The following is a 15,203-nucleotide window of genomic DNA, read 5'->3' as shown; positions in this document are numbered from 1 at the left end:
CCCTTTAAGCTCCTAATCTCAGCTCGTTACCTTTATAAAAGACACCTGTGAGACAGAAATCTTTCTGATTGAGAGGGGGTCAAATACTTATTTCCCTCATTAATAGGCAAATACATTTATAACATTTTTGACATGCGTTTTTCTGGATTTTTTGTTGTTGTCATTCTGTCTCTCACTGTTCAAATAAACCTACCATTAAAATGATAGACTGATCATTTCTTTGTCAGAGGGCAAACGTACAAAATCAGCAGGGGATCAAATACTTTTTTCCCTCACTGTATATATACTAATGTACAGTATCTGTTTTGTTTGCTTCTCATCAATAAAATGATTCCCCAACACAATAGTTTCAAAGTTATGCGCCCATCAAAGCTGACGCTTTGAACACACCGACTGTCATTGCGTTTTGGTACACCAGAAGTACATTAATTTCCAATGGAACGCTGCGTTTGCCTTGCAGCATTGCATTGCAGAGGCAGTTGCAGTGCATTCTGTGTGGTGCGTACTTTGGATTTATCGAATGTATTTGTCAAACTGTATGCTTAAACGGGTTGACAGAAATGGTAGCAGAAGGTGAATGTTGAACTTTTGTTGCACACATATCTAGATGATGCTGCATACTATTTTGCACAACGACTCAGTCGGCGTGTTCAAAGCGTGAGACCAGGTTACAGACCTGATCTATCGATAAATGACCAAATCCATTGTGCGATGTTCGTTCTGAATGCCTGCCAAGTCATTTCCACCAGTGAGGACCTTACAGAGACACTGAGGACACTTCAAGCTGAGATCGCATATCTGGGTGAGCTCATCCCAAAACTTCAGAGAGCAATTTTGATATCAGTTGATCATAGATATACCTAACTGATTTCTCTCTCTCTCTCTCACACTCCCTCACACACACACACACACACACACACACACACACACACGACACCATCCTCTCCAGACATCCCCCAGGTGGTTCTGTTGACCCATGTGGACAAGGTGTGTCATGCCGTCCAAGAGGATGTGACGCTTGTCTACTCTATAAGGATCCTACAGGAGAAGGTAGGTTAAATAATTCAAATGTTTTAATCAATTTAGATTCACTCTATAATATGATGAAACAGTATTTTTAAAGTTTTATTTGCAATCTATTTTCTATCTATCATATTTTCTGCTATGCCACAGTTGCAGAAGGCAGCAGAGGTGGTGGTTTTGCCAGTGTCCTATGTGCTTCCAGTAAAGAACCTCCACATTTGCAGAATTCCACCATAAGCCCAGTAACCTTTTAATATTTGACGAGTAACCATTGGTGAGAAATCATTTGCAGTTTTTTTTATTGTGATTGGATAATGTTTTTTGTTTTCTTTTGGGTGTTTAATTTTGTTCCAGATGTTGGAACCTACGTGTTGTATGCTATTAGGCTTAAAAATAATAAATTAATTCAAGTGATACAAAGTATTACATTTTAGTAATTTAGCAGACGCTCTTATCCAGAGCGACTTACAGTTAGTGAGTGCATACATTTTCATACTGCCCCCCCGTGCGAATCGAACCCACAACCCTGGCGTTGCAAGCGCCATGCTCTACCAACTGAGCTACACGGTGGGATGAATTTGTTTTTGTACAATAAACCAATGAGAAGATGACAATGTCTGTTAGATTTTTATGTTGGCCTATTGTATACTTTGAAACAGTGGCGTGTATTCATGGATGCCAGGGGTTCTCTAGAAAATGTACAAAAAAACATACACAATTATTTATCTTTCGTCTCTGTGTTTCATAATTTTCCTTCAATTCGCAAGAGGCTGAATCTATCTCACCGGAGAAAAAATCAGAGCGATGAATTTGTCTGATGCTGTTTGGTCAAAAAGAGTATGATAATGTTGCCGCCAGTAGCATTAAATGCAAGGGAATCCAGCGAAAATGTGTCCTCCCTTTATATATTTTTATACAATAATAGCCTATCAGCGTTGAGCTAAACTGAGTGAGCTCAACTGTGAATGGTTCTGGCACACCAAAAAAAAGTGTCAAGGGAAGCCAGTTTGGATATGGCTTCACACCAATCACATCACATCACATCAAGCCAAACGTCATTGACAGAACATGAATTGTTGCAACTTGTTGTGCTGTTGTCCTCCGGTGGCTAGGTAGCTAGCTAAAATTGGCCCTTTCCTAAATTAGCCATGGACGGAGATAGGGATTTGGACTTGTGGTTTCACTTAATTCTAAGTACTGGCCAATGATTATAACGGCGATTCTGATCCAACCAGAAATGCATATATTGTGCCTCTGGCCTGAGAGGATGGAAGTTCAATATGTAGGTAAATGTAGTAGGCTAAAGTTAGGAAAAGGGTTAGGGTTAGCTAAAAAAGAATAATAAAAAGGAACTTTAAGTAAATTTGACAAAAGCTGGATCCCATCTAAACATGACCCTGTGCCCATGCACTCACAGACGCCATAATGCGACCGATACAATGTTATCTCTATCATTCTCTATGGGCAGATATCAAAACTCTCCTGTGGTGGTATGTGTGGACCATGATAATTCCTTAGTGATGTGGATATCGAGGAACTTGAAGCTCTCGGGCTGCTTTGGAGCACAGAGAGGCCTGAGCCCCTGATCCTGCCAGGATACAGCAGGATGATATGGATGGCCCACATAGGGGGATTCACACTGGCTGTTTTAATAGAGCTTCAGTTGAGTAACATTACTCAAAATGTCCGTTGTAATTGCACCTGCATGAAAATCTTCATATGTGTCTTCTCTCTGATCGATACTTTTATTGTGCTCAATACTGATTGAGGGTCATTAGTGGCAATGCATTCTGGGATAGGTCATGGCCTCTCCCTCTTCAGTCTGCCACATAGAGCCCCACAGTGGAGGTGTCATAATACCCATAAAACCTAGCAGTCAAACAGGGAAGTTATGGTTTACATGGTTATCAAACGGTCACGCCAGGGTAAGCCTACACGAAACACAGCCCTTATTTTAAGTGTTTCTAAAATCCACTATGGGAAAATGTTATGGTGGAAAAAACGATTAGAACCATTTCCTTGTTTGACCGCTAGGGTTTATGGGTACTATGACTCATGCTGTGGTACTCTAACTCACCTGAGTTAGAATACCCCACGATAAGCTGCAGACCATACTATTTACCAAGACAGATTTAAATATATGTTTTGTAGTTGTCTATTTACCGCCACAAACCAATGCTGGCACTGACTGCACTCAAGGAGCTCTATAGCGCCATAAGCAAACAAGAAAATGTACATCCTTAGGCAGCGCTCCTAGTGGCCAGTGATTTTAATGCAGGGAAACTGAACTCAGGCTTACCTCATTTTTATCAGCATGTCACCTGTGGAACTAGAGGCGAAGAAAAACTCTAAATCACCTTAATTCCAGACACAGAAACGCTTACAAAGCCCTGTATTTGGCAAATCTGACTATAACTCTATCCTCCTGATTCCTGCTTACAAGCAAAAACTCAAACAGGAAGTACCAGTCTTTCTCTTTCTCTCAAGTGCATGCTGCCACCTACTGTGCTGGAATGTACAATCAATCATGATCTGCCCAATTCTGTACTACCATGGAAATAAAATTCAAAACCAAATAAATCCCTACCTTCACCCAGAAGCACCAGCCCCGACAGTAGATCCACTTACTACAGGTACATCCATGTAAGCTCCATCAGTCTGCATTGTAGTTCTATCAATCTGTTTTACGGCCTCTGCATATGATACATCATGACTGATCCTATATCTCTGAGCCTCTCTAGCCTCTCTCTGTACCTGGCATCTACCAAATGCTTCACTGTGTTCTCCCCCACAATTACAGCATTTAACCACATTCACCGTAATCATGTGCCCCTCCACACTTGGCACATATTTTCTTTCCTTTACACTGAGCAGCTACATGTCCCATTCTTTGTCATTTAAAACACTGCAGTGCATATGGGACAAATTCTCTAACATTGAAACTAAGGAATCCTATCTGTACTTTTCCCGGCAAGACTTTCTCAAACCTCAGTATCACTAATAAGCTTTCACTTCTTTGACCCTCTTTCCTACTGATCAACCTATTGGCCTCAATCACTCTGCCTCCCTTCACATTTTCTTTAATTTCATCTGTGGACATAGATATTGGGACCCCAGTGATGACTCCCCTCAATGTAGCATACACACCAGGGACATGGCTTTTAATCTTCTTCCCATTAAGCTTTTCCATTTTCAGAATCTTCTCTTGCTGAGCCTGGCTGTCACACAATATTAACAATCTACCATTTCCAATGAACCGAGCTAATTTCACTTCACCTACCTCTTTCTCTATGGCATTAGTTAGTCGAATAGGGTGTAAGTGAGGCCCTGTGGTCTCATCAAACACTATCACCACTTTCCACTCCAACACATCACTACTCTTCCTTCCTACCTTGGCCCTCTTTCTTTACTAGACGCTCCACTGCTTTCTGTATCATGATCTCTCTTCTTCCTGTCTTTCCACTACCGACCATTCCCATCCTTGACCCTCATCATCCTGCTCCATACCATCAAAACTGACACCCATATTGTTCGCATTCCAGCACAGCTGTTGCTTCACCAACATTTTCTCAATTTCCTCCATTTCGTTCGCACTACTCGCCGCCATTTTCGACCTCTCGCCCCTTCGTCCCAATCACCTCCTCTCCTCAATTATCTTTGACCTTTTTCAAAAGGAGGTGAGCGAGGACGGAGGAGAGAGGCGGAGGTGGTAGGTGTGGTGAAGTTCTCAGTGCCCAAGGCTTGCACCGAGGGTCAGGATAAAGTCTGTGACAATAGGAGTGAAGTTTTTGGAAAAAGTGGACCCTTGCCTTTTGGCTGATCCATTTGTGGTTTCAGGGTGGGTGCCTTGGAATCGGTGAGGGTAACCAGAAGTGGTCTTGTGATAATTGTTTGTGTTTCTGCTGGTCAGAGGGAGCAGGTGCTCTGTGTTAAACGAATGGGGGCAAGAGATGTGAATTGTTTTGCTCTCAAGAAAAGGGCGCCATTGAAAGGAGTGATTACTGGAGTAGCGATAAATGTGAAAGCTGACCAACTGAAGGGGAAGATTCACAGTGTTTGTGATGCTCGTCGTTTGGTGCAACGCAGGCAGGGTGGCGTGAGTGGAGAAACAGAATAGTCATTGTCTGTTCTTTTGAGTTTTGATGTTGAGTCTTTGCCCGACAAAGTGATGTTAAGATATATAAGTTATACTGTACGAGCTTTTGTGCCAATTACATTACGTTGTTACAGGTGTCAAGCTTATGGGCATGTGGCAGCAGTGTGTAGGAGGGAGGTTCCTAGGTGTGAGAAATGTGCAGAAGGGCATGAGACAAAGGAATATGTAGCATTGGGGAAAGTAGTGGTATGTGTTAATTGTAGGGGTGCCAATGGGGCTGGGGATCAGAAATGTCCTGTGCGAGAGAGGCAGGTTGAGGTTCCCAGGGTTAGAGTAGTGCAGAAGTTGTCATATGCTGAGACAGTGAAGAAAGTAGAGGAAGATGGGTCAAGCGGGAGGGATCCTGAGAGGAATGGTGTGAGTAGTAGATCTGTACCAGTACAGAGGGATAAACCAATAAGTGATATATGTTTCGGTAAGATTTGATTTTTGGCATTTATAGCAATGGTTATCAACTGTACTGCAGGGATGGAACATAAGTTGCAGAAAATAGAGGTTATGGTGGCAGCTGCAGAGAGGTATTTGGGTGTGCGAGACTTGACCAATCAGAAGAGTTACAGGGTTTCCCATTCTTTCAGGCTGTTGTCCTGAAGTAGGACTAAATAGATTGAAATAGTGGAGTATGGTATTTATTATTATTTGTTATGTTTTGTGAGTGTAGTGTTAGATGGTAGGGTATTAGTATTATTATTATCATTTATTAATGTTTATTTTATTTTTTTAGCAAAGTATAAGGGAGTTATACTCCAGTCTAGTGGGTGGCAGTAATGTAACATTTATTGGATGCCAACCGCCGTTAAACCTCATCGAAGAAGAAGAAGAGTGCCTGCATACAGCCCTTAGCCGTGGTATGTTGTCCATATACCACAAACCCCCGAGGTGCCTTATTGCTATTCTAAACTAGTTACCAACTTAATTAGAGCAGTAACAAGAAATGTTTTGTCATACCCGTGGTATACAGTCTGATATACTAGCCTGCTGGCAATCAGCATTCAGGGCTTGAACCACCCAGTTTATAATTACAAATAATTTGTAGTCTGCAAATTCACTGCAAGAAGTCCAAACAGATATGTTTGACTAAAACATAATAATTTCAAACCTTGCTTACATTTGTATACGATCACGTGTCTCTTTATTATGCGTGGGAATAATTTTACAGTCCTATGTCCAACAATGAAAATGTAAAAAAGTATATATAATTGTTTTATTTTGCTCCGAAAACTCGGCCTGCCAGTTGGGGAACTCTGTTGTAGCCCATGGAGTGGGGACTGGGCTGTTTGTCGGCCAATAGCGGTCCCCTGTGTGTGCAGATTTTAGTTCCTACATGTATGTGCTATAGTCCCGTGTAGCTCAGTTGGTAGAGCATGGCGTTTGCTACGCCAGTGTTGTGGGTTCGTTTCCCACGGGGGACCAGTATGAAAAAAAATGTATGCACTCACTAACTGTAAGTCGCTCTGGATAAGAGCGTCTGCTAAATGACTAAAATGTAAATGTAAAATGTAAGAAGAAGAAGAAGAAGAGGAAGAAGAGCTAAGCTTATTGAGAAAAGGCCTGTCTCTCAATCCCCATCCCACCCCAGCCCAACAGTTGGAGATATTGCATTATCTAGCTAACTGCTGAGCTGCAACATTATGCCAAAGAAGAAGAACTGATGCGTAGACCAGACGTATAAAATAACGGTGCCGACCCGGAATTGAGTTGTTGCCTTTTATTCGATGGGTTGATTCAATAAAAAAATTAAAAAATTCGTAGCAGAATCACCGAGTTTGACGAGCAAGCACGATTGACACGAATAGAGGAGAAGAGAACACCCGAAAGGCGCATCTTTAGATGTTTCTTGTCAAGGCAGGTTTGCGGACAGCTATATTACTTGGAGGGTCCCCAATGACATTAGCTAGCTAGGCTATGTAATTGTTAAGAGTGATGCCGACCGACTGTATGTTATTGTTAACGTTTAATGTTTTTGTGTTTGTGTATTCGTCCACGATTTGCGTCTACTGGGAGTAGTGAACAAGTTTATCTGGCTGTAGGCTACACCAACAAGGTTTCCCCCCAGGATCACCTTGACAAAGCAGGCCAGAGTTGCTACTTTTTTCAACATTTTTGCACGGTCAGTAGGCTATCAGTGTTTAAGAATCTCAGCCTAACTTCCCCACTTTTGATTGACACTTGAAACATTATTGCGCTTCTGTCAAAAACGCAGACACGGTTACTTTGTAGTCAGATTGGCATCTTATTTACACGAAACAGTGTACATTTTTGTTCTGTAACTGCTGTGACAACGTTTCACTTTATTTATTTATTTTAACTAGGCTTAACTCTTCATTAATAGGCACTCTGTAGCTAGTAAGATTCTAAACGCCCTCGGACCTCTGGACGTTGACATCCTGCCTCCACAAATCCCACCAGACGAGTGAGTTTGCATCCGTGTGTCATCGCAGCACTGTCATGCTGCTGTCTCACTCCGACCTATGGAAAGTCAGTTTGGAGTACATCTCCAGACCCTGCACGGTGGTCCTCGCCACCATCACCGCTGCCCTGTACTACCTCTGGGGCCGTGAGGGCCAGGTCAGTCCCTCGGCCCGAGACTAGCTGCCTTCGGGGTACTGTCTCCTGGCTTTGAGAGCATGTGCCTCTGCGCCCCTGTCCCATTTACCATCTAGTTTTTTACTCTTGAGTGCTTCATACCTCTATCTGCGGGCACTCGCATTATGTCCATCCCTCACCTTAGTTTTTAGAGCAGGCTATAGGAACCAAATAAGTTATCACCCAATATTGTATTGATCTTGGACTTGATAGGCCTATCGGATATAAATTAGGCATGTACCCTGTAAGATATGCTATCATCCAGTGTTCTCCATCCTCATTGTTATCACCTTTTACTCATATGTAGATTTTGTTCCATTGCCCAACCACCACAGCTAGCAGAACATATGGCCCACAGTGTCTGTTTGTTTGCCTCTGCTTATTCTACTCTGTTTTCACCCATTTCTATCTTCTCTTTTGTTCTCCCTCTGTCTCTCTCTCACACCCACACTTACACCTGTGCACACCTTTGTTTAGTCCCCTTTGCTCATACACACATGCTCACATACCCATGTCCTCTCTCTCTCTCTCTCTCTCTCGCCTTCACCCTCAGACACCGGTCTTGGTGTGTAGCGATGCATTCCGTGTGTTCCTGCAGAGGCACTGTCCCGTGGTGGCTGAGCGCTTCAGCCCTACTCCCTGGTGCTGGGGCGGCCGGCTGCAGACACTGGTCAGAGTGCTCATCAAGTCCAGCCCCCAGGTTGACTACAGGAAGTAAGACAACCCAGAACCCACAACTTCCTTCCCTCCTCTCTACCTGTAACCTCTCTAGTCATCTGCATATTGGGCCCACTTAATGTATACCATTTGAAAGGGTATTCTGTTAATACTAACCCTCCTGTCTCCTCCACTCTCCTCAGTGAGTTGATCAGGACAGCTGACGGAGGTCAGATCTCTCTGGACTGGGTAGATAACGGGGCCAGCGCCGCCTACCCAGAATGCTACTCTCGTCCCACAGTGCTCATCCTGCCGGGCCTCACAGGGAACAGTCGCCAGACCTACGTCCTCCATGCCGTCAGCCAAGCCACACGCCGCGGATACAGGTCAGCCTGAGAGGCCATGACCTCTCACCTTTCACTTTACCTGTCATGCTATATGGAGTCCTTGGAAAAATCTCAAACAGTTTCTTGTTGGTTCTGGATTGGACTAGATTGGTCAAACAGTGCAGTATGGTAGCTTGACTCTGTCAACTGGAGTTGAGAAACACCGAAATGGGGCTCTTTGTCACTGTGCTGAGGTTTGGAATCTGAGATTAGATCTTTGTCTCTCTGTTTTCCCAGATGTGTGGTCTTCAACAATAGAGGGTTTGGAGGAGAAGAACTACTGGTAAATTCAGGGAGTGACTGAATGCCTTTTAAGTGCACTATCATGCATATTCCATCAGGGTCTGACACAATGCAATTTTACAAGCAGTTTGATAAGACATTATACTACTGTTCAAAGCTGACATTGTATACAAACATCAATAATGTAACATATGGTCTATGCAGTGCTTGAGCCTAGTAGTCTCATCACCTTGTCAGCACCTGTCTTCTCTCCCAGTAGACTCTGATGATCCCAGTCCTACCCCAGTAACCTACACCCACCCCCCTCTCTCTCCCCCAGACCCCTCTGACCTTCTGTGCGGCGGACACCTCAGACCTGGAACGGGTGGTCCTCCATGTCAGGGAACTCTTCCCACAAGCCCCTCTGCTGGGCACCGGCGTGTCTCTGGGAGGGTAAGTGCTTATAAATAAATAAAAATACATAGAGGTTATAACTGCTTAAGTCTGTTCATAGCACATTTTGTGACGATTTGTTTTTTTCTTCCCTTCTACCCCTCTCTAAACACTCTTCTTTCCCCATCTTCTATCTTTCTCTTCTCTTTCGCTCCTCTCCTGTCTTCTCCCTCACCTTCCCTCCTATTCCCGTATGTATCCCAGCATGCTCTTGTTGAACTACCTGGCTCGTAAGGGTAGTGAGGCAGGGCTCGTTGCCGGCCTCACCATGTCTGTCAGCTGGGACACACTGGAGTCCTGTGCCTCGCTGGAACAACCAATCAACCGCCTGATCTTCAACCGACACCTCGCCAGCAGCCTGTGCCGAGCCATTAACAGGTAAGACTGACTTGTTTAGTCGCTGTGGTTGTGGTTTCCATGTACGTGTTGCTGTGAATGTTGTTGCCATGGTTATTGGCCTTTCAAAATGGAACAAGACCTGTCATTACTAGCCTTGGTGTGATTGCAACCCACATATCTGTCTCTCTCTTGCGTTCTGTCAGACACAGGAAGATGTTGGAGACTGTGGTGGATGTGGACCATGTACTAAAGGTAAGAACCAGTTTCATATGGTTTATCTATGAGGTGCCATCCTGTTGTGTGTAGAATGAGTGTATTAGTTGTTGCGCTGGTGCCCTTTTTTAAATCTAACTCTCTCCCTACGCCCCTTTGTGTTTACCCTCTCAGGCACGTACTATCCGGGAGTTTGACGAGCGCTACACGTCGGTCATGTTTGGCTATAAGTCCTGTCTGGACTACTACCAGGAGGCCAGCCCAAACTACAAGCTTCCCAGGACGACAGTGCCCATTCTCTGCCTCAATGCTGCCGATGACCCCTTCTCCCCCAAACATGGTGGGTACTGCCTGGGATAGTGCCTGGGGTATAGATGGTTCTTATTTAGATTTTGGAAGCAGCCCTCAACGTTTGTCATATGTACAAAAGTATGTGGACACCCCTTCAAATTAGTGGATTTGGCTATTGCTGACAGGTGTATAAAATTGAGAACACAGCCATGCAGTCTCCATAGACAAACATTGGCAGTAGAATGGCCTTACTGAAGAGCTCAGTGACTTTCAACGTGGCACCGTCATAGGATGCCACCTTTCAAACAAGTCAGTTCGTCAAATTTCTGCCCTGCTAAAGCTGCCCCGGTCAACTGTAAGTGGAAAAGTCTAGGAGCAACAACGGCTCAGCCGCGAAGTGGTAGGCTACACAAGCTCACAGAACGGGACAGGCGAGTGCTGAAGCGCGTAGCGTGTAAAAATCGTCTGTCCTCAGTTACAACACTCACTACAGAGTTTCAAACTGTCTCTGGAAGCAATGTCAGCACAAGAGCTGTTCGTCGGGAGCTTTATGAAATGAGTTTTCCTGTGCACAAAGCGAGGTCCATACAGAAATGATTTGTTGAGATCAGTGTGGAAGAACTTGACTGGCCTGCACAGAGCCCTGACCTCAACCCCATCGAACACCTTTTGAAGTGGAACGCCGACTGTGAGCCAGGCCTAATCGCCCAACATCAGTGCCCGACCACACTAGTGTTCTTGTGGCTGAATGGAAGCAATGTTACAACATCTAGTGGAAACCCTTCCCAGAAGAGTGGATGCTGTTATAGCAGCAAAGGGGGGACCAACTCCATATTAATGCCCATGATTTTTGAATGAGCTGTTTCAAAGATTTTACTGAGTTACAGTTCATAGGAAATCAGTCAATTTAAATAAATAAATTAGGCCCTAATCGATGGATTTCACATGACTGGGAATACAGATATGCATCTGTTAGTCACAGATACCATAAAAGAAATGTGCCTCACAATGGGCCTCAGGATCTCGTCACGGTATTTCTGTGCATTCAAATTGCCATCGATAAAATGCAATTGTGTTCAGCCTTTTATTGTCCCCAGTGCATTCAGAAAGTATTCAGACCCCTTGACTATTTTCACATTTTGTTACTTACAGCCTTATTCTAACATTTATTAAATTACATTTTTCAATCTACACACAATACCCCATAATGACAAAGCGAAAACAGATTTGTTTTTGAAATTTTAGCAAATGTAAAAAAAACAGAAATACCTTATTTACATAAGTATTCAGACCCTTTGCTATGAGACTCGGAATTGAGCTCCGGTGCATCCTCTTTCCATTGATCATCCTTGAGATGTTTCTACAACTTGATTGGAGTCCACCTGTGGTAAATTCAATTGATTGGACATGATTTGGAAAGGCACACACCTGTCTATATAAGGTCCCACAATTGACATTGCATGTCAAAGCAAAAACCAAGCCATGAGGTCGAAGGAATTGTCCGTAGAGCTCTGAGACAGGATTGTGTCGAGGCAGAGATCTGGGGAAGGGTACCAAAAAAATTCGCCAGAATTGAAAGTGGCCTCAATCATTCTTAAATGGAATAAGTTTAGAACCACCAAGACTCTTCCTAGAGCTGGCCGCCCAACCAAACTGAGCAATCGGGGGAGAAGGGCCTTTGTCAGGGAGGTGACCAAGAACCCGATGGTCATTCTGACAGAGCTCGAGTTCCTCTGTGGAGATGGGAGAACCTTCCAGAAGGACAACCATCTCTGCAGCACTCCACCAATCAGGCCTTTATGGTAGAGTGGCCAGACGGAAGCCACTCCTCAGTAAAAGGCAAGACAGCCTGCTTGGAGTTTGCCAAAAGGCACCTAAAGGACTCTCAGACCATGAGAAACAGGATTCTCTGGTCTGATGAAACCAAGGTTGAACTCTTTGTCCTGAATGCCATGCGTCATGTCTGGAGGAAACCTGGCACCATTCCTACGGTGAAGCATGGTAGTGGCAGCATCATGCTGTGAAGATGTTTTTTTATTATATTATTATGTTTTTCAATGGCAGGGGCAGGGACTGGTAGACCAGTCAGGATCGAGGGAAAGATGAGCGGAGCAAAGTACAGCGAGATCCTTGATGAAAACCTGCTCAGGACCTCAGACTGGAACATTTACATTACATTTATGTCATTTAGCAGACGCTCTTATCCAGAGCGACTTACAAATTGGTGCATTCACCCTATAGCCAGTGGGATAACCACCTTACTATTTATTTATTTATTTTTTGGGGGGGGAGGGGGGAAGAAGGATTACTTTATCCTATCCCAGGTATTCCTTAAAGAGGTGGGGTTTCAAATGTCTCCAGAAGGTGGTGAGTGACTCCGCTGTCCTGGCGTCGTGAGGGAGCTTGTTCCACCATTGGGGTGCCAGAGCAGCGAACAGTTTTGACTGGGCTGAGCGGGAACTATGCTTCCGCAGAGGAAGGGGAGCCAGCAGGCCAGAGGTGGATGAACGCAATGCCCTCGTTTGGGTGTAGGGACTGATCAGAGCCTGAAGGTACGGAGGTGCCGTTCCCTTCACAGCTCCATAGGCAAGCACCATGGTCTTGTAACAGATGCGAGCTTCAACTGGAAGCCAGTGGAGTGTGCGGAGGAACGGGGTGACGTGAGAGAACTTGGGAAGGTTGAACACCAGACGGGCTGCGGCATTCTGGATGAGTTGTAGGGGTTTAATGGCACAGGCAGGGAGCCCAGCCAACAGCGAGTTGCAGTAATCCAGACGGGAGATGACAAGTGCCTGGATGTTGGAAGGTTCACCTTCCAACAGGACAACAACCCTAAGCACACAGCCAAGACAACGCAGGAGTGGCTTCGGGACAAGTCTCTGAATGTCCTTGAGTGGCCCTGCCAGAACCCAATCGAACATCTCTGGAGTGACCTGACAATAGCTGTGCAGCGACGCTCCCCATCCAACCTGACAGAGCTTGAGAGTATCTGCAGAGAAGGATTGGAGAAACTCCCCAAATACAGGTGTGCCAAGCTTGTAGCGTCATACCCAAGATGACTCGAGGCTGTAATTGCTGCCAAAGGTATTTCAACAAAGTACTGAGTAAAGGGTCTGAATACTTATGTAAATGTGATATTTCAGTTTTCTTTTATTTTTATACATTTGCTAAAATGTCTAAAAACCTGTTTTTGCTTTGTCGTTATGGGGTATTGTGTGTAGATTGAGAAGGAAAATACAACAATTTAATCAATTTTTGAACAAGGCTGTAACATAACAAAATGTGGAAAAAGTCAAGGGGTCTGAAAGTTTTCCGAATGCACTGTGTATATATAGTGATCAATTGTTGGTCTTCATCTAAATGCTTCAAACTGATATTTTCCTCCTTCGGTGTCACTCCCTTCCTCTCCATCTTCTACCCCCCCCCCCCACCCTTTCTCTCTCCCCTCTCTCCCCTCCCTTTCTCTCTCCCCTCCCTCTTTCTCTCTCCCCTCCCTCTTTCTCTCTCCCCTCCCTCTTCCTCTCTCCCCTCTTTCTCTCTCCCCTCCCTCGTTTTCTCTCTCCCCTCGTTTTCTCTCCCGTCCCCTCCCTTGTTCTCTTTCTCTCTCTCTCGCTCTCCCCTATCTTTCTCTCCCCTCCCCTCTTTCTCTCTCCCCTCCCTCTTTCTCTCTCCCTCCCTCTTTCTCTCTCCCCTCCCTCTTTCTCTCTCCCCTCCCTCCTTCTCGCTCCCCTCCCTCTTTCTCGCTCCCCTCCCTCTTTCTCGCTCCAGCCCTCCCGGTGGCCCTAGCCAAGCGCCTGCCTAACGTAGCCCTGTTGGTGACATCCCACGGCGGACACATAGGCTACCTAGAGGGCCTTTACCCACGTGGGGAGGGCTACATGGACCGCCTGTTCGGCCAGTTCATTCAGGCAGCCTTTGATCACCCTGGGGACCTCAAGGGGGCCTGCAGCATCAAGGAAGACCTGCTGGATTGACCTCAGACACCCTGGGCATGTGATAAGGTCCTGAGTGATCTGGGACTGACCGATTAACCTCACCAGCACCCCCTCTTCTTTTTAATCTCAGGTGCTTATTCGTCGACCAATCAGACAGAGCTTAACGCAATAGACACTATGACATCATATGTCAAAAATGTTATAAATTGATTTGCATTTTAATGAGGGAAATAAGTATTTGACCCCTCTGCAAAACATGATTTAGTACTTGGTGGCAATCACAGAGGTCAGACGTTTCTTGTAGTTGGCCACCAGGTTTGCACACATCTCAGGAGGGATTGTGTTCCACTCCTCTTTGCAGGTCTTCTCCAAGTCATTATGGTTTCGAGGCTGACGTTTGGCAACTCGAACCTTCAGCTCCCTCCACAGATTTTCTATGGGATTAAGGTCTGGAGACTGGCTAGGCCACTCCAGGACCTTAATGTGCTTCTTCTTGAGATACTCCTTTGTTGCTTTGGCCGTGTGTTTTGGGTCATTGTCATGCTGGAATACCCATCCGCTACCCATTTTCAATGCCCTGGCTGAGGGAAGGAGGTTCTCACCCAAGAGTTGACGGTACATGGCCCCGTCCATCGTCCCTTTGATGCGGTGAAGTTGTCCTGTCCCCTTAGCAGAAAAACACCCCCAAAGCATAATGATTCCACCTCCAAAAATGTAAATGTAATGTTTGACGGTGGGGATGGTGTTCTTGGGGTCATAGGCAGCATTCCTCCTCCAAACACGGGGAGTTGAGTTGATACCAAAGAGCTCGATTTTGGTCTCATCTGACCACAACACTTTCACCCAGTTCTCCTCTGAATCATTCAGATGTTCATTGGCAAACTTCAGACGGGCCTGTATATGTGCTTTCTTGAGCAGGGGGACCTTGCGGGCGCTGCAGGA

The 15,203-nt window shown here is 45.1% G+C and overlaps 1 protein-coding gene across 2 annotated transcripts; it reads left to right on the top strand.

Moving 5' to 3' along the window:
* Positions 1-248: 248 nt before the first annotated feature.
* On the top strand, positions 249-14,514 carry LOC121548818 (phospholipase ABHD3). Of its 2 annotated transcripts, none has more exons than XM_041860409.2 (10): positions 249-802; positions 950-1,050; positions 8,319-8,479; positions 8,626-8,808; positions 9,046-9,091; positions 9,371-9,483; positions 9,688-9,861; positions 10,026-10,074; positions 10,210-10,375; positions 14,095-14,514. In XM_041860409.2, the coding sequence occupies exons 1-10, from the start codon at positions 712-714 to the stop codon at positions 14,298-14,300; spliced, it is 1,290 nt and encodes a 429-aa protein (XP_041716343.2). In that variant the 5' UTR covers positions 249-711; the 3' UTR covers positions 14,301-14,514. The 2 variants fall into 2 exon arrangements, with proteins under 2 accessions (XP_041716343.2, XP_041716345.1); XM_041860411.2 differs by lacking the exons at positions 249-802; positions 950-1,050 and adding exons at positions 6,752-7,289; positions 7,512-7,747.
* Positions 14,515-15,203: the final 689 nt, after the last annotated feature.

This window comes from Coregonus clupeaformis, chromosome 33 (assembly GCF_020615455.1).
Source record: "Coregonus clupeaformis isolate EN_2021a chromosome 33, ASM2061545v1, whole genome shotgun sequence".
Taxonomy (NCBI): Eukaryota; Metazoa; Chordata; class Actinopteri; order Salmoniformes; family Salmonidae; genus Coregonus; species Coregonus clupeaformis.
The sequence above is the reverse complement of the archived record's forward strand: the minus strand, read 5'-3'. Positions and strand labels throughout refer to the sequence as shown.